This window comes from Caretta caretta, chromosome 14 (assembly GCF_965140235.1).
Source record: "Caretta caretta isolate rCarCar2 chromosome 14, rCarCar1.hap1, whole genome shotgun sequence".
NCBI classification, from domain to species: Eukaryota; Metazoa; Chordata; order Testudines; family Cheloniidae; genus Caretta; species Caretta caretta.
The window spans coordinates 42,832,516-42,851,808 of NC_134219.1; the positions used below are offsets into that span (position 1 = coordinate 42,832,516).

Below are 19,293 nucleotides of genomic sequence, written 5' to 3' on the forward strand. Positions count from 1 at the left end.
AGCTCTGTGCACTTGGGATCTGTCGCACACCACACAGATGGGGGTTTGATCCTCTTCACAGAACAGTTTCAGAGCCTCCTGGTGTTCCCCACACACCCTGCCCCCTCCTGCTCCTTTCGCTGCCTGAAAAGTCAGCCCCTTTGGCTATTTCTACATTTGCCAGCTGCCTGTTGGGCCTGAGGTTTCTCTGTTGCACAGTTTCTCTGCACTGAGGGCAGGAGGCGGCTGTGTCAGGTCCCTCCCAGCACTGGGCGATGCAGGCGCGGCAGAAATTGTGCCCACACTCCAGAGTGACAGGGTCTGTGAAATACTCCAGACAGACGGGACATGTCGCTTCCTCCTGGAGACTTTCCACGGGGCTCTCTGCAGCCATGGCTCCCTCTGGGCAGTGGGACAAGGTTACTTTCACTTTCCTGAGGTCAGGAAGGTAGGGGCAGGCTGGGGGTGGGGGTGCTGTACCAGCACTGATGGTGAAAAAAATCCAAATAAAAACAAAAAACAAAAGCCTGGCCCCCCAACTGCCCCAGCCAGGGCCCCCACAATGGCAGAGCCAGACCCCCACGCCTCCACCCCACTCTGGGCCCCATGCGACACCCCCCCCACACACACACACACTGTCCATGCTAAGGCCTCCACCATACACCCCCACACACTGTATATACCAGCACCCCCTACTCATTCTGCATTCAAATCCCTCCCCCCATACACTCTGGGGACCCCCTGAAGCAACACCTCTCTGTGCCCCGCCAGAAACCCACACAGCCAGTGTCCCCTTTGCCCCTCTTACCCCCTCCCCCCCACACGATACCACCAGTCCAGTGTGCCCACCAGGACCCACCAACCAACACTAAGAGAAAGACAGGCCAACACACCGAGCAGAACTTTTAATATTTTTTTAAAAAAAGAAACAGAAAAGAAAAGCAGGGGAGCCAACCCGAGGTGCAGCCAGTACACACCCAGAGCAGATCCCCAGCAGACACCCCCTCCCAGGCTGGTGCACCCCAGATAACCAAAGACTGACCAATAATTAGCACAGGGCAGTGGGTGCCACTCCCCTCCCCCCACCAGCCCAGTCGAGCCACCCCCAGCCCAGCTGTGCCAACCCCCCAACTCGCGCAAACCCTGCTGCAGCCTCCGCCTGCCCCTCCCCCACACAGCCTGTGTGTCCCCCCGACCCCAGCTGCCCCACAACAGCCCCCCCGCCCCGGTGCACTGCAACTGCCAGGCCAGCAGGGCAAGGGCAGGTTAAATCAATGCTGCTCTGCTGCAGGTACTGCTATCCCCCCCTCAAACCACAACGCCCGCCCCCCCCCAACCAACAACCTCCCTGCCATGAACCAGGCGCAGCAAAGCAAGCTGGTGCCTGGGGTGGCCCTGCTGAAGGGCGGCACTCCGGCAGCAGCCCCGGCGGCAATTCGGCGGCAGCCCCTCTCCGTTGTTTCCCAAGGCTGCAATTCACTTCACCTCTGGGTGCCCTAGATCCCACCTGCCACATGGGGCTAATGCTGACCCTGCCTCCTAGGCTGAATCCATTCATGGCTGTGTGGTGATGGGGGAAATGGCGATACCAAGGTGAGTAGATTTGGGCTGAATTACTCCACAGTCTGAGAGTGAGAGCCAGCTCCCTGCAGGGGGCACGGGAGAGTGAGGGACTCAGGCCAGCTCCGCATAGAGGGGGGTCAGGGCTTTAGCCCTGCAGCTTCTGCCGCTAGGGCATCTGGGGGTCCTGAACTGGGGGCTTCAGCCCCACGTCTTCTCCCAGGGTCCAGGGCTTCTCCCACCCACCCTGCACGGCTTCTGCCGGGGTCCGTGGCAGTGTTCCCTGTAATTTTTTATGTCCATGTGCGGAATGACTTTTGTTATGTGCACCAATATGGAGGTGTGTGGTAGGGCTGGGGCCAAGCGGTCTCAGGGGGGCTCAGGGCTGGGGCATAGGGTTCGAGTGTGGGGCAGGTGAGGGCTCTGGCTGTGCATGTGGGGTTAGGGGTCAGGCTGGTGATGAAGGGTTTGGGGTGCTGGCTGCCCCGGGTACTACCCCCAGCCCTCTCTCACCGAAGCAGCTTGGGGCCACTTGAGAGGTGCCTCTCCATGGTCACAGCATCTCCAGTGGCTCAGCCGGGGGCATCTGTCCCCCAGCCAGAGCAGGTCTGGGCTAGGCTTGGTGGGGGTCAGGGAAGGGGCGTAGCTGAGAGGGAATTTAGGTCCGGGGTTTCTCCTTTATCCCCACCCTGCCCAGTGCATCTCCTGCTGGGGTCTGGAGCTTCTCCTCCCCCTAATCTGCCACTGCACCCATCCAGCCTGTGCGCGTAGGAGCCCTGCAGCACGCCTGGGTGATTTCAAATGGCCTGGGGCTCCCGGCCACCGCTACCAGGACCACCGCAGTGGTGGCAGCCAGGGTCCCCAGGCCCTTTGAAATCTCCTGGGCCCCTAGGCAATTGCCCACTTGCCCCCCCGCCCCCAGTGGCCCCTGGTGGGTGAAAGGTGTAACTGCAGCACGTCTCTGGCGGAATGTATTTTCTGCAGAGAAAAAGAAAATTCTGGATGGCACATGAATTCTGTGCCTACGCAGGGGCACAGAATCCCCTGAGCAGTGTTTGATGGCTTGTGTTGCTCTCCCTTTTATCTAATCCCCGGTAAATGCAGTTTCACCCCTTTTAATTATTTATTTTATTACTCTCATTGTTCTTAGTTCACCATCACTTTGGGTAAGACTGTGTAGAGGTATGTCATTGTGCTACCTGGTTCACGATTGACTTACTTCGCCCATGTTCACTAAGGGCACTGGCCTATTGTTGGTTTAAAGCCCCTTAAACGGATGAATGTAGCAGCTTCCCTTTGTCCAGGTTAACGGTTACACATGAGAGCAAGACACAATAGCAAAGAGAAGACCCGAGGCCACTCTGGAATTTTTGTGTTGTGTGTGTGTGTGTGTGTGTGTGCGTCCACACGCGCACCCAGTCACAAGTTGACTGAGAGAGTTTGGAGCAGTGAGCAAAGGAAGATTTCTGAGGTTTTTTTGGATGGGTGGGATGGTTTGGTGCCTCCTTAGATAATGGAAACAGAACTTCCTACATACTTTGTAAATACACTAGATTGTATGAAAGATACCAGACTCATCATCAAATTCTGCTCTCAACTAGAACAGTGCGCAGGGCCTTCAACATCAGCCATCCACTCGGGTCAACCTAATAACACACTCTTGAATGAAATCTCTCTCAGAGGCAAATTTCTACTGTAATTTTAACTAAACATAGATATACAGTAGTGATAACCCCAAGAAATCATATGGTACATCATGCCTCAAAGAATTATGATTTAAAACCAAATATGTTTGGGGTTCTTTTCGTGTTTTGTTTCTGAGCCTTTAGGAGTGCATTAGATTCACATTTTCACTTTTTTTCCAAAACCACAAGTTAAAATTTTTTTTATTGGTATACTTAGTGAAAACTGTGATTCTCAAGCAATCATTTGATTCCAGAAGCTTGTGCTTTCAGAATAAAAACACCAAATACTGCCACCCTCATGGTAAAATGGCAAGAGTCGGTAACACTGGTGATATGTATTTGGCTATCTAGACACACATGACACTGGTATCAATGACAATTGCACTGAATACAGCTAAGGACATGGTTACATTCTGTTTCTGGATACCAGGCCGTAGCTTGCAAGCTGAAATTGCAACCATTGATTGACTGTTACTGCTCCAAAAGGTTCCATATATCTGAAATGGTTTTATGTTCCTATGACAATTAATACCATTTTGGACTTCCAATATTATGAACTTTTTATACCTTTTAATTAAAAATAATAAACCTAATGTCTGTAACTAATCCTCCCATTCTGTGAACACTGAAGCATATGCTTTTTGGAGGTAGCTGCCCTGGGACATGTGTAAGGTGATCAGTAGATACTGCCAGGCTTATGGCCTGAGGACATCCTCATTTTTTGTACCTCAGTGGTGGCCACCCTATTTCAAAGCCTTCGCTGTCCTTCATTCTCACAAGTTTACTTTTTTTCCCCTTCCAAACAGGGGTATCGTTTGCTGGTGCCCCTCCAAACTTGGTTCCCCCGCCCGCAAAATTTTCATAGCTCTTTGCCAGGGGTTGTGTGAAAAACAGCCCCATCAAATTTAGCCATCGGGTTTAGCTACTAGTGGTGGTTTCTGATACTATCCATATCACGTCTTGCTTTCCTATCTGAATTAACTACCCCCAACTTTCCACATGGGTGTCTCATTCAGAGGGCCCTGCCTGCCACATCCCTCCTCACCCCCGCGAGACCCCCCCCCCGCCTGCCACTCACCACATACTTCCTCACCCCCCCCGTGAAACGCCTGCCCGCTGCTCACTGTGTGCCTCCTCACCTCCACCCTATCCCCTGTGAGATCCTTCCCCCACTGCTCTCCATGACCCTCCTTTCCTTCACCCCCCCAACAAAATCCCCCCCCAACTGCCACTTGCCCCATCCCTCCTCATCCCCCAGCCCCTGCAAGATCTCCCAGCCCACGGGTCACTGTGTCCCTCCTCTCCTCAACCCTCCCCGCAAGACTGCCCAGCGCACCCTGTCCCTCCTCTCATCCACCCCCCAACCCACAAGATGCCTCTACCCATCACTCACTGTGTCCCTCCTCTCCTCCATCTCCTTGCCCGTGAGACTCCCCATACCTCACTCATGTCCCTCCTCTACTCCATCGCCCCGTGAGATCCCCACGTTGCCATGTCCCTCCTCTCACCCATCCTCTGCCCGCAAGACCCCCAACCTGCTCCGCATCCTTCCTCACCCCTCCTCCCCATCAAGAGCCCTCCCCCCTTGCCGCATCCCTTATCAACGCTGCCCTCACATGGGCAGGAGAGTGATGCAGTGAATGGTGGTGGCTGGGCAGGGCCTGCGGTGAAGTGGGGACAGGGCCTGGGGGGGGCACCGGGGTGGAATGGGGTTGCAAGAGGTGGGACAGGGAACTAGCCTCCCCCAGGGGAAGCTTCACCCGCCACCCGTGTTAAGGCTGTTTTAGTGCTTGAGGGGTTCACGGTTGATACCTGGTGAGTGAAATCTAAATACAGAACAGACAACCAGTGGGGGGTTTGTGCCCTGCTTTGTAACTGCCCTGAGGTTGGACCTCATGTTCTTGAGCTGCCCACAACAATTACGGCTGGGACATGAAGATGAAGGAAACAAGAATGGTTTGTAGTGTTTTTATTTTACAATAAGTAGGTGGAAAGCAGGAAAGTAAAAGGAGCTAAGACAGAGTTTAATGACCACAGCATATTGTAAGAAGATCCACAGCTACTCAGAGCAGTTTGCTTAATGGCACTAAAATAGCACCAATGCCCAGGAATTAATATAGGAAATTAATGAGTTACAGTCTCACATCATAAATCCCTCTGTCCCTCTGATGTTCCCTTTCCTTCTCCCTTTTCTTTCATACTCTCCTTTTCTACTTAGCATTTTTCTAGCCCTCACTTGTGATCCCTGTTTATTTTCCTGTGTCTTTCCCACTCTCCTCCCCTCCCTCCCACAGATCATCCTCCTTGGCTGCTCCCTTCTTTCCCCTGATTTTCTGCCTTCCCCTCTTGCTGCCCCACCGAGATCTAATCCCACAGATCTGCACAAAATGCGCCCAGCTGCTGCAGAGCTTCCAGCTTCTCCCAAAACCCTGATTGATTCATGCTGGGTCCCTGCCCAGCCCCCGCCTCTGCCCCTCAGGGCCCCTCTGCCCGTCCTGCAGCCCCAGGGGTTCCTCCCCCTCCCCCTCTGCCTCCTGGATTTGCAGGGAGGGAGGGGGAGGAGCTTCCAGGGGCTGGGTAGATGGGAGTCCTCCAAGGTCATAGAGACTGGGGTCCGTGAGGCTAGAGAGGCTGATTTCCGGTTCCCCCCTCTGCTGTGGGTCTCAGGGACGCAGTCGGAGCCGGGATCCCCACCCCACCCCGAGCCAGGGGCGGATTCTCTCCCCAGGGACGGAGCCCGGCGGGAAAGTGAAGATCGGGGCCTCGGCACCAGTATCGATAAATGTCACCTGCTCCCGGCCACAGTCCAGACAAACCCGGATCCTGCTGGGGGCCCGGCTCAGGGGCAGGGGGGTCTCAGGGGAGGTGAGAGCCTGGAACTGATCCCCCCACCACTCCACTGCCCAGATCCCCCCCTCAGGGCTGAGGCTGATCCCTCCCTTCCTCCCCACAGACTCTCTGGCCACCCCCACAGCCCAGTATTGCCCATCCCCCACCTCCACCTCCCAGCAATGTCTCCCCGCGGTGAATCCCTCACAGCCCAGCACACAGGGCTCAGTGTCAAATCTCTCAGGGTTGTCGGGCAGATCCTGCCACCTGTCTCTCCATCTCACACTTTTCCCACCCTCAGACAGGACGAGGTCGGGATAAGCCGTGTCTGGATCCAGAGTCACATTCGCTGGGGAGAGAGAATCAGAGCGTGAGGGGCAGAGCTCGGCCCTGCGGGAGGATGTGATGGCGTCAGTGACAGAATCTGCCCTAGCTGGGGAGTGACTCAGGGAATCTCCTTCCTCCAGGATGTACCCGGCTCTGAATGGGGAGCAGCTCTGAGAGGTCAGCACAGTGCAGAGGAGAGTCACTCTTGAGGGAGGTGACAGAGCAAGAAGTTTTGCTGAGCTGAGACTGAGACTCTGAATGTTTCTCATCCTGCTCTTCCCCTGATGGGGACTAGAGACTCTGGAATCATAGGGAAGCCCCAGTAGATTTCCACTCATATCATTCACATGGTCACAATTAACTACTCCCTGATGAGCCCTCCCTCACTTCATTTTAAAACCTTGGCTCTCTCTTGTTGATGCCAGCATGATGCCTGCTCCATCCTGCCACATAGCCAGAGCTCTGTAGATAATGACAAGATTCAATAGATCCCTAACTAAAATTCTGTAGCTAGTCATCAGGGCCAGCCAAAGAGAATTATCAGTCCAGATTTCAGTTTTTAAAATTGGGATTTTGATTTAGAAGCAAGGAGCTTCTACAAGAGAAGGAAGTTAGGGGTGGGGAGAGGAGAAAGAGGGTTTGGACATTAATTTCATGAAGGAGAAGGTGGAAAGGATGGTTAAAAACAGCAGAAAGTTGGGATTTGGTGGAGAGAGGAAAGAGGCGAGAAGAGAAAAGATGCAGAATTTGAAGTCTGAGTAGAGTGACTCCTTGGTTTGAACTCTTGGAGCTGGTCACTCTTGTTCCTCTACCTGACACCAGGGCTGGGATCCTAATGGACAATAACTGCTCAGTCACTCGGAGCAGGGATCATTTCCAGAATCATGGGAGCAATGTGTAAGGAGGGCGGATTGTGGTAGTCCTTTCCTCTCCCTCCTTTGAGCCTCAGGACTCTGTCTTCTCTGAACAGGGACAATATTATATTACATTTTCCTTCTTGTTTTTTGTGCAGTGAAAGGGAGCAGGATCTGCCATTGATGCAGTATGAGTTGTAATTACCTACATCGCTTAGGGATCTCCTCCACTCTGAAAGCAAACACATAGATGGGGATGAGAATTAAGCCAGACAAATTGAGCATCAATAGGATTCATCAACACAAGAAAAGGCTGCACCAGAGAGAGAGAGAGAAAAATGCCCTTACCTAGGTCTACTTGAAGTTTACCTAAACAATAAACAGAAATAAAAGGACATCCTGTAAAAGCTTCTCCTGGGTGAAATTAACCCCTGCCTGCCCCCCAATCATTGATCAATTGGCCTCTCTACTGTGCATTGTTTTACATCAGTACAATCCTAGGGATTGGACACAGGATAAGCCACACCAGTGCAAGTCACTTTTCACACTTGTGTAGTTGCACTAGGGGTCTGATCAGGTGCAGCTCTATAAGGAAAGGCAGAAGGCAGCCCAAAATTCTCTCAGTGGCCTTTATGCTAGCCTTGAGCTGGGTGAAAGGTCACACTTATAACTCACATGCGTCACCTACATGCCAGGGCTGTCGGCACTCAGTGCACAGAATCCTGATCTGGGTGACCACATCCTCACTTCAATCCTGGGCTGCCACCAGCCCCTCTCAGAAGTTGTTTTATGGAGCTGGCATGGAGCCATTTCTGCCATGGGCATCAAGTGCCCAGTCCCCCCAGTCACCCACTCCATGGTGCCTCCTGAAGACACATGTCCAATACTGGCTTCCTACCCATTACCGATACAATAAGTTATGCAATTAGTATTACTTATGATTTTCAAGTTGATATTGTCACATTTATTCAAAAATCTTTCAGAGCATAACATTGGTTCTACCAGGAGAAAACGGAACTTACTGATAGTGTTGAGATGTTTCCCTAAAAAAGAAAATATAAATAAAATTATGTAGGGACTTTTTCAGTGACTCTAGATTTAAAAGGATCTTTTCATTATGAGTCCTTGTGTAATAATAATGATGCTGCTCTACCAAGCCATTGCAGCTCCCCACGGACTTGCAGGTTGGGTGCCCAGTGCAGGAGAAATCAGCGACACAGAGTGTAATTTGATTTATTTACACATAGACCTGGCCTAGAACAGAGATGGTCACAAACAGCACACAGGCAATTGTTTCTTCTAAGAACTTCACCTAGCACCAGGGCTTGGTTCCCAGGGAACGCCAAGAATTGATGCCAGATGACTAATAAATCCTACTCTGTTTTGAGAAGGCTGTTTCACGTCACTGCAAAAACTTGCTGTGGCACATAAGTCCCTGAAGAGCATACCAGCCTCTGTTCAGGAGTCTGTCTAAGTGTAAATTAGCTGGGGAAAGCTCTTGGTGTGAAAACCCGAGTGCAGGAGCCCAGAGGCTCAGTTAAGCAGGTGATGATGTACGGGGAGACTTTGGCAAACCAGTAAAGTGCCTAAAACCACTATGGCTTATTGCTAAAAGCAGCCAAGTCAGCAGGCTGTAAATTGGCCATTCAGCAGTCTCAGTTTAACCAGGCGGGGGGGGGGGGGGGTTTGGGTGCCACAGAGGGCAGCTTGACCCCGCGTCCTTCCTGATAAGAATTGTGTTGAAGTTGCTGATACATGCATCTTAGAAGATCAGGATGTGCCCCAGGAATGTCTATTGGGGCCTCAAGACTGCAAACTCTGGAAAAACCCACACCTGGTTAATTGATAATCAGAAGGAACCTCTCGCTTGACCATTGAAACTGCTTACTTAACAAGTTTGCTTTAAGGGACATGTCATTCTATTACTAATGTATAAATAAGGGGAAAAAGTTTGAGGTAGGGGGACTCTTCAGGACTGGACTCTCTCTCTGGATGCATCTTGTGTTTCCCACTGGTAGACGGGCTGTCGCTGTGCCACTCGAGAGCCACACTCAGCGTTGGTAATTATCAAGGGTTGGGGGTGTTTTACTAACCTGTTGCAGACGTGTATATAAGTGCTTGAGACTAAGTAAAGTTTAGCTTTAAATGAAAGCACTCTTGTGTTGTCCTGTTTGTGCCAGCCATCTATCGGTCAGACGGCCGTGTCTCCCCGATTTATTTCCTGACACCACCTCACACAGAGTAAAAGTTACCAAGAGCTTTGGGTTGAAAGAACCCCGGGTAACAATGAGGCTGTGAGGCCTACTCTGAAGGAAGAGTGAGATCCTTTGGATGCGAGGCAAACTGAAGGGATTCCTCCAATTGACTCTTTAAGAGCTGGAGTGTGGATCCATGACATTTGGTTCCTAGAGAATCTCAAGATTTGATACCTCAAGAATTGACTCTAACCTGAGATCAAGACAATGAGCAAACTCTCCTTGTTCCTTTCTTGTTCAATTCCCTCTTCCTGAAACTTTGCAGAACCCCAAACTAACAACAACACAGCCTGTCTTCCCCAAGACTGAACATTTGCTCACACACTAAAACAAAGTAAAAAAAAGAAAAATTTGGAAGACTCTGTGTACTGGCATTCCTGGATGGAGCCTTCCATAACAACAAAACAACAAGCCATTCCTTAATACTGTAATAATCTTTGGAACACACTAGAATTAAACAGCAGAAACTTCATAAGACAAGGATTTTCGTTCGAGCCAAGGGTACTTAAAACCCCCCAACTACATTGAATTACAGTGCGAGTTGGGAACCTAACTCCCTCAGACTCCATTGACAATCTAATTAAACTGGTGCAAACCAAGTGTAGGCTTATTTTAAGATGAATAGGAACAGGTTTAAGGTAACCTGAAATAAACTCCACTTAAATTGATGTGTCCACACAGAGGTTTGCATTGGTTTAACAAAATCCATTTAATTTCACACCTTAAGATGATGTAACTTTCTCATGTAGAAAAGTCTAAACTGTCTTTTCTATGGAGAAAATCTCATTCTGATTACACGGTATTTTCCCCATTCCAGCTTTACCTCTTAATTTGAGCAGAAAAAGAGTAAGGCCGACGAACACTAACGAAATCACCAGAGTCACACTCCACACCACCAGCCAAGGAGACATTCTTGGGAAAAAGAAATCTGAAACACAAAGCCCACATCAGTTTGGAAATAACAAACTATACTATAGTTTGGAATGACAAACAGTGTACACTTTTACTCTAGAAAAATGTATTACATCAGGGTTTGCTTGAAAAAAATGTGGGAAAAATTGCTCCCTGCAAGATAAAAATGGGCAGAAACCAATTTTAAGAGAGGTTCTGCTCACACACTTTTGATAGTATTTAACACACCATTCAATACTATGTGAAGTGCTACCAGCCTCTCCCTGTCTCCGTCTTCCCCTCTCCGGCATACAGAGGCACCAGTAGAAAAAGGGCCTGGGGGGCACCGCCAGAAAAGTGGGGGGGCCCGTATGGACCACGTTGCGCCGACGTGAGGCCTTCACGTGACCCATGTCGCCCCCTGCCTCTGCCAGCATAAATAAGTGGGCCTGGTCAAATCACCTGTTATCAAGGTGGCTCCACCCTTCTCATTATAGGGCCTTCTTTTTAGTTGCTCACTAACTTTGCCAAACTTTAGTCACCTAGGCAGAAAAGTTCCAGGCTGGGTTTCAGCCAAAATGGTTCCAATGTTTCTGGGAATGAGGTTAGAGAATTGTTTTGACATTTAAAAAAAAAAAATCTGATGACTTTTTCTAGGAGAAGCTTTAGTGCCCTGGGCTTTTGAGCAGAAACTTGATATTCAGCAGGGTGTGACCTTTGTGCCCTTTCCCTGTGAAAATCCATGCAATAATTGGCCAAGTGATAAGCCTCTGAAAAATTTTAGTTTTGTGCACACTCGGTAGAGTTCTTAGAGTTTAACAGTAAAATTCTCCGAAGGTTTTGTCCTCACAGAGCATGTTCCATCCCCTCACATCCCCTACTGCTGACCAGACTTCACATGTGACATCCCCATGCTCCAGGTCAAGGATAAAAAGGCAAAGCTGAGCTTTCCCAGCTCCAAGCTGGTGTGGGGTTGGGCACTAGAATGGACAGCAGGGGGCCTGTCTCCGCTGTGCTCTCAGTGCCCACTCTGCTGGTGTCTAGGCAGGGCGGAGGTAGAAGGGGACTGATTAGGATTTAAGAGGGGGAGGGAAGCTCGACCCGGAAGGAGGTAAAGGACTAGACTGGAACAAAGTGCTTGTTGAGACTGGTTCTGGAGTGAGAGAGAAACTGTGACTGGGAATGAGGTGGAGATGGAGACTGGGAACCAGTGAGGGAAATGGGAGTGGCAGGACTAAAAGTGAGAACTGAGACCAGATGAGGAAGAGGGAGCAGAGGGACAGACTAGAACAAGGCCTGTCAAGGAGACTGGGAACCAGTAGGGAGACAGGGAACAGGAAGGGGAGTCTCATCTGACAAGGAGCTGGAGTGTGGGGTTACAGCTGAGCTTGGCTGGGCAAAGAGACAGTGCAACCAGTTTTCGGAATGGAGAGAGGTAAATCGTGGTTTCCCCCAGGGGTCTGTTCTGGGACCATCCTATTCAACATATTCATAAATGATCTGGAAAAAGGGATAAAGAGTGAGGTGGCAAAATTTGCAGATGATACAAAATTACTAAAGATAGTTAAGACCCAGGCAGACTGCAAAGAGCTACAAAAGGATCTCTCAAAACTGGGTGACTGGGCAACAAAATGGCAGATGATATTTAATGTTGATAAATGCAAAGTAACGCACATTGGAAAGCGTAATCCTAACTATACATATGCAATGATGGTGTCTAAATTAACTGTTACCACTCAAGAAAGATCTCAGAGTCACTGTGGATAGTTCTCTGAAAACAGCCACTCAATAAGCTGCGGAAGTCAAAAAAGCGAACAGAATGTTGGGAATAATTAAGAAAGGGATAGATAATAGGACAGAAAATATCATATTGCCTCTATATACATCCATGGTACGCCCACATCTTGAACACAGTCTGCAGATGTGGTCGCCCCACCTCAAAAAATATATATTGGAATTGGAAAAGGTTCAGAAAAGGGCAACAAAGATGATTAGGGATATGGAACAGTTTCCACATGAGGAGAGATTAATAAGACTGGGACTTTTCAGCTTGGAAAAGAGAAGGCTAAGGTGAGATACGATTGAGGTCTATAAAATTATGACTGGTGTAGAGAAAGTAGATAAGGAAGTGTTGTTTACTATTTCTCATAACACAAGAACTAGGGGTCAACCAAATGAAATTAATAGGCAGCAGGTTTAAAACAAATAAAAGGGAGTATTTCTTCACACAACGCACAGTCAACCTGTGGAACTCCTTGCCAGAGGATGTTGTGAAGACCAAGACCATAAGAGGGTTCAAAAAAACTAGATAAATTCATGGAGGATAGGTCCATCAATGGCTATTAGCCAGGATAGGCAGGGATGCTGTCCTTAGCCTCTGTTTGCCAGAAGCTGAGAATGAGCAACAAGGGATCACTTGATGATTCCCTGTTCTGTTCATTCCCTCTGGGGCACCTGACATTGGCCACTGTCAGAAGCCAGGATACTGAGCTAGATGGACCTTTGGTCTGACCCCGTATGACTGCTCCTATGTTAATCTAAATTTGGTCCCTTTGTGTATATGCCTTATGACACAATCTTTAATTAAATGATCACATACTATTCCTCCCTCCCCCACAGAACTCTTGCCTCATTCAGTGCACTGGAGGCACCTGCTCTGGGGATGAATCTGGGCTGTGCAGTGAAGGAGGGTGTTGCCTGTAGGACCCTGGCCTCATTTCTTTCACAAGCTGGAAAGTGTGGAAAGAAAAAGGCAGGGAATTCCAGGAAGAGAAAGGATGGTCTCATGGGTACGGCAGTTCAGTGGCCCTTTTGGAGGAAAGGGGAAATAGTACGTAATCATGGTATTAGAAACTGTATCATAGTGCATAGAGACAAAGGGGCCAAATTTAGAAGGCACAGGGAACCTGAATTCTGGTATTTCCTAACTTTTGAATCCAATTTTCATTTAAGGTATTTTGTGTGTGTGCTATAAAATATATATATATATAAAATTAGTGGGTTTGTTTGATTATATTTTAATTCTGGTTGTCCTTATGCACAGTCTTCATGCTATTAAATAACCGGTGCTTCTGAACCCATCATCCAACCCAGGAGCCAACTCAGGGGAAAGTGCCTCCTCCTTTTCATGAAATTAATGCTACAGTTAAAACATGTAGGAAGAGAAATTATATGTAATCATTACGTTTCCCAACAGAAAACTTACATTTAAGTAAAATTAAAACTTTCATAACAGCAGGAAACTTCCATAGTAAAAGAAAATCTGACGATTTAAGAGTGGAAATAAATAATTATTGGGGGGGGGGGCAGATAAATATTAAAATATTCTTCACTTCAGCTGGCAAAAGAGCTGATCTGTTAAATGGGTACGAAGGAACTGATCCAAATCCTATTAACATCTTTAACGGGCTTTGGATCAGGCCCACAGCATTTTGTTATGGCAACCCCCTTCCCAGCGTGAAGTTTGCTAGAGGATGAGAAATCAAATTTCAAATTAAAACATGGACCTTTTGGTGAGTGACACACTCAAATGACTGTTCCCAGGGCTCCAGACTTTCTTGGACCTGCCTTGCTTCTGACCCTTCATGAGCCAGAGACTCAGTCACAAATTTCCTCTATGTTGAGGAGATCACAGCATATCACTTCTCCCACTCTATAGTCCCTGGGGCAAGAAGCCCAGTCCTTGATCCACCAGACCACCAGGAGGTGGAAAGTCCAACCAATCAGTAAGGGCCCCAATATACCTTAACACTGCCCTGTGGTGGCTGTATGAGAAAAAAAAATCAAATTTCAGCTTAAACATACATTAATAAAAAAAAGATATAAATAAAATACCAGTTTATTCTTATATGGGACCTCAAACACCAACCATCATGGTTTTATTATAATCGTATCTATAGGGCATTTCTCTGCAGAAATGCATTTGGATTTCTTTTAAATTTAACCTTAATTCTGAATTTCCTGTGTCAAAACTGCTTGTTTCTGGGATAATTACTATATCCCTGGAATGTGTTTTACCCTAAATTGTGTTCTGAACCTTAACTTAATGTAGTTTTTTCTGCGGAAATATTTTAACTTTTGTATTATTTAGCAACCTAGATTTTATTTCTTCTCCCCGCAGTTTGGGATATCAGTGTTTGGTTTTGGTGGTAACTCACCTGATATATAAAAAGTTGAGGGTTCCTTTTCTAGGCTGAAGTAAGCGTTCCTTACCGAACAGGATAAATTCTGGTTTGAATTTTCTGTTATAATGATAGAACTTTTTATTTCAAAGAGCCCTCGTCCATCTTGGGATTTTGTTTCAGTAGAGGGAGATAAAAGCTGCCCGTTGCGATCTCTCCACAGCACCTCGGGCTCTGGGTACCATCCAGCCAACTGACACACCATTCGGATCCCTCCATCCTGATATCCCTCAACAGAGATTTGAGGTGCAGAGCCTGAAGCTAGAGTAAAATGAGTCAGTGTTAAATGATATATATATGCAGCCGAGCATATAAAAGTTTACATTTTCAATAAAATGATTGAATTCACTTTATGACTGATATTTGTAGAAACAGGAAACTTGACTTTAATGAAACTTAAGTACTTGTTAAGCATTTTGCAGGCCTGCGGCCTTAGAGATGGAAGTGAAAGCCTTGCAGAGCGTGGGAGCGTGTAATCAGCAGCTTAGTAGGCGATGTGAAGTCGGCAAGGAATGCAAAAGAATTTCTCTTGGATTTCTGATTTCTAGGCTTTGAAGGTTTTTTGTTCACAGATCCAATAGATTTTTAAGGCCAGAAAGGACCACTGTGATCATCCCATCTGACCCCCTGGATCACACAGGCCATATGTCTTCCATGAACTAATTCAAGTCCAAAAGCTGTGGCTGACCGAGCACATTCCTCTTCACCAGCAGTGTTCGAGTTTGTGCAGTGGGTCCTGATATAATTGTAACTCTCGCTGAACAAAGTTTCTGTTTTGACTGTAACTGAGGTGAGGAAAATGTCCTTTTTTCATTACTGTCCCACCCGAGAACAATTTATACCTGCAGCTCACGAAAGCTTATGCTCAAATAAATTTGTTAGTCTCTAAGGTGCCACAAGTCCTCCTTCTCTTTTCGCGAATACAGACTAACACGGCTGCTACTCTGAAACCCGTAGAGACTGAGGGAGCCTCACATTAGGATTTCCCATAGCTCAGTGTTTAGAGCACTCTCCTTAGAGATGGATCCTGTTTGATTCCTTTCTCCACCCTGCAGAAAGAGAGGAATTGAAGCTGGATGTTCCACAACCCAGCTGAGTGCTCTAACCACTGGACTAAAAGTTATAAGGTGGGCACCTCTTCCTCTGCTTATTTTGTGTGGAATGGGGCAGGCACCTAATTAATTCCTGCAAGAAATGCAGGGCCGGATTAACTCTTCTGTGGGCCCAGGGCTATCAGATTTTGTGGGGTCCCTCCCTGTATAAAGTCTTTGTCCTAATTTAAAACAAAATGATCACATGGGGGGGCAGAGGCTCAGGGCTTCCCCTAGGCTCTGGGATGGGGCCAAAAATGAGGGGTTCAGAGTGCAGGAAGGGGCTCCAGGCTGGGGCCAAGGGGTTTGGAGTGCAAGAGGGGGTTCAGGGCAGGAGGTTGGGGTCTGAGCAGGAGTTAGGGTGCAGGAGGAGGCTCAGGGCTGGGGCAGCGGGTTGGTTCCCTGCCTACCCTGGCCCACGCTGCTCCCAGAAGCTGCCGGCATATCCCTGGCTGCAGCCCTGGAGGGTGGGACAGGTGGCTCTGCATGCTGCTCTCACCTGCAGACTCCGCCCCCGCAGCTCCCATTGGGTGTGGTTCCCGGCCAATGGGAGACGGGGGGGAGGGGGAAGCACCTGCAGGCGAGGACAGTGCATGGACGGAGCTTCCCTCCCTGATTTCTGTGAGCCAGTGCTCACAGCTCCAGCCCAGGGGAGGGTAGGGAATGGCAGCACATGGAGTTGCCTCCAAGTCCCCGCCAGGAAGGGCTGGATAACACAGGTGCTTTAGTGGCTGCAGCCCCGGGGCCCCTGCAAAATGATCTGGACTTTGGCAGCCCAGAGATCTTTTTTCAGGGCTCCCCCTTAGCCTGGGGCTGCAGCCCCTAAAGCCCCAGCTTTAATCCAGCCCTGAAGAAATGACTTAGGCGCCTGTGCTGTCTGGTTCCCATTCACGGATCACCAGCAGAGACAGGCACCTCCCTGCAGCCTGCACTTAGCTGTTTGTCTGTCAGTGCGGGGCCAGGGCTTAAGCCACACCTCTGGGGTTGACATTTCCCACTGGCTGGCTTAGGCACCATCCTCTCCTCCTCTGGCTGTTTTGTGCGAAGTGACTCAGAGACCTAACCCGTTGCCATAGGAAACACGTTAGGCATTTTCCATTTTCTTCCTGAATTCTAAAGGAGGGACAGAATTCGGCCTCTAAAAGAAACTGAGCTTGGACCAGGAACTAAGAACCAGCTGCTGCTATTGCTAAATATCCAGTGAGGCTCTCCCTCGCCACTGGGATAAAATGAAACCCACTATTTGTGGGTGTCTCTGTCTTCAGGGGATGAGCAACTCCCTAATGTCTAGTGATATTCTCCATTCCCTCATTTGGATTGAAAGCCCGTTGAGAGGCTGAAATGTTCCCAAGGCACAAACACCAGCACTGCTGATAGAGGAAACAGGGAAGTGAAAGGGGATTTAAGGGTAACAATTTGCAAAATGATAAACACGGAGGCCCAACTCCACAACGAGAACTGGTGTTGCAATGGTGGCCTAACTTTTAAGACGCTCTAGAAAACCACTGGAATCCACAAAACCTGAGTTAGGGGAGAGATCAGTGCCTGATAATGGGATCCACAAAATCCAGCATCTAGGGAGGAAGCTGGTACCTCCCATAGAATTTTCATCCCAGTTTTTACAGCACTTGCTGAAGATGTGGGAGACCCCTGGTTCAACTACCCCCTCTGCTTAATGGGGGGGAAAGGATGTGAACAGGGATCTTCTACTGCCCATGAGTGTGCTCTGACCACTGGGCTCTGGGATATTCTGATGTGGGGCTCTCTCATTCTCTCCTGCTGAAGCTGTTTCACTTAGGACAAATACTTATTTGCAGTCATTGGAGAAGGAGGATTAGACCTTCGGTCTCCTTCTAACATGTGAGAGCCCTGATCATTGGCCTCCAGATTATTCTCACTCTCTTTCTCTGGTCCAATGACTAATTTAGGATCTCATTTAATGACTAATTGGAGGATTTCAGGGGCACCTGAATTTTGGACTTCGGTGTCTGACATGGGGAGTTAGGTGCCTAAGTACTTTTGTGGACTTTTACAGACACCTTTTACTGACCTTCTACCTTCAGTTCCAATACAGCTTCTTCATTAAAGATACCATCTTGAACAAAACAGCAGTACTGTCCTTCATCAGAGGGTCTGACATTCACAATCCTCAAGGCAACATTCCCATCCATGATGCCGGCTTTCAAAAGCTCCGTCCTTTCATGATACTCTGGCATCTGCTGCCCATACTCATCCTTCCCATGCTGATACAGGTGCACAAATGAAGTGAACTCAGATCGGAACCATCTCACCTCCATGTTCTCAGCGCTCATCCTGGGGAACAGGTGACAGGGTAACACGATATCCTCACCCACAATGGCAGCGACAGGGTGATCAGGTCCAACCACAGTGAACCGAGCTGCCAAATGCACAAAGATAAAACAAATAAAGTAAATGTACATCATATTCCCTTTTAATCAAGGACACTCATAAATTGGAATCTCTTTGTGCGTATTTCCTATTCTGTGCCTCTATTGCAGTGCTCGGTCATTGACTAGGATGTGTCCTGAATTTATATATGAATTTTACAACAAACAATGCATTTGGATAACCATAATTTATATTCGTTTTAATGGAAGCTGAAATACTTTCTGCCATTATCCTTACAAGCAGCTCCAGACAGAATTAATTTGCATTTGCAAACATTTCAAATCATCGCCTTCTGTTTGAAACAGTTTTTAAGGTTTTTGAATGTTAGAAAACATATAAACTAAGTTAAAGAACATTATTAGGGTACCATTCAGGAAAGAATCTTTCTTTAGGAAGGAAACTTAAGCATGTGTTTAACTTGAAGCATAAGCTTAAATGCTTTACTCCAGCGGTTCTCACACTTTTGTACTGGTGACCCATTTCACACAGCAAGCCTGAGTGTGACCTCCCTTATAAATTAAAAACACAACTTTTAAACAAATATTATTATAAATGCTGGAGGCAAAGTAGGGCTTGGGGGTGGAGATTGACAGCACGTGACCCCCGTCTAATAACCTCACAACCCCCAAGGGGTCATGACCACTCGTTTGAGAATCCCTGCTTTACTCAATCAGGAGCTAAGGTTGCCAAACAAAGCACTTAAATATTAGGAGATGCCAGATTGTGCTACTTCATTTCTGCCTCCTTTTGTGTCCGATACAGTCTTCTGTTCTATGACCTCATTACTGGCCTTTCCACAGAGCCCCTGCTTCACTCTGAGACTGCTCGACTGGCAGAAAGAAGAGAAGGTTTCCTACAGTCAGCCATTTGCATGACTTGCTGCTCACAGGGAGTACTTTGCTCACGAGCTCTGTGAAGTCAGCTGGGATGTTTGAGCTAATACTCCCCCCCCCCCTCCTCTCCCCATAGTTTGAAAATGGGGTCAGACAGGTGGCCAGGAGACCTTCAATGAAGAGTCTTAAATATGAGAACTCCTTTGCTCTCTGGTTCCTATGGAATCTGCGCCTGCACAGTCCAAGCTGATGAGGGTTCTGAGAAGAAAAAGAGCATGTTGAGGAGGACACTCAAGGAGGGCCATATTAAGAAACTGGATGGATGAGGTGTAGTTATGAATCCTGAAGGCCCGGGGAGACATTTTACTGTATTGTTACCCCTTTTCAACCTCAGCAGCC

At 48.2% G+C, this 19,293-nt stretch overlaps 1 protein-coding gene across 1 annotated transcript in view; it reads right to left on the reverse strand.

The window, feature by feature from the left end:
* The window catches only part of LOC125621639 (butyrophilin-like protein 2), a 53,294-nt gene that overhangs the window by 24,491 nt on the left and 9,510 nt on the right, over window positions 1-19,293 (reverse strand). The window contains exons 3-8 of the mRNA XM_075119492.1: window positions 17,703-18,050; window positions 14,538-14,822; window positions 10,313-10,417; window positions 8,257-8,277; window positions 7,583-7,603; window positions 7,440-7,466 (exon numbers count right to left, since the gene is read on the reverse strand). Of these exons, the coding sequence (XP_074975593.1) occupies window positions 7,440-7,466; window positions 7,583-7,603; window positions 8,257-8,277; window positions 10,313-10,417; window positions 14,538-14,822; window positions 17,703-18,050 (807 nt within the window). The remainder of the gene's footprint in view (window positions 1-7,439; window positions 7,467-7,582; window positions 7,604-8,256; window positions 8,278-10,312; window positions 10,418-14,537; window positions 14,823-17,702; window positions 18,051-19,293) is intronic.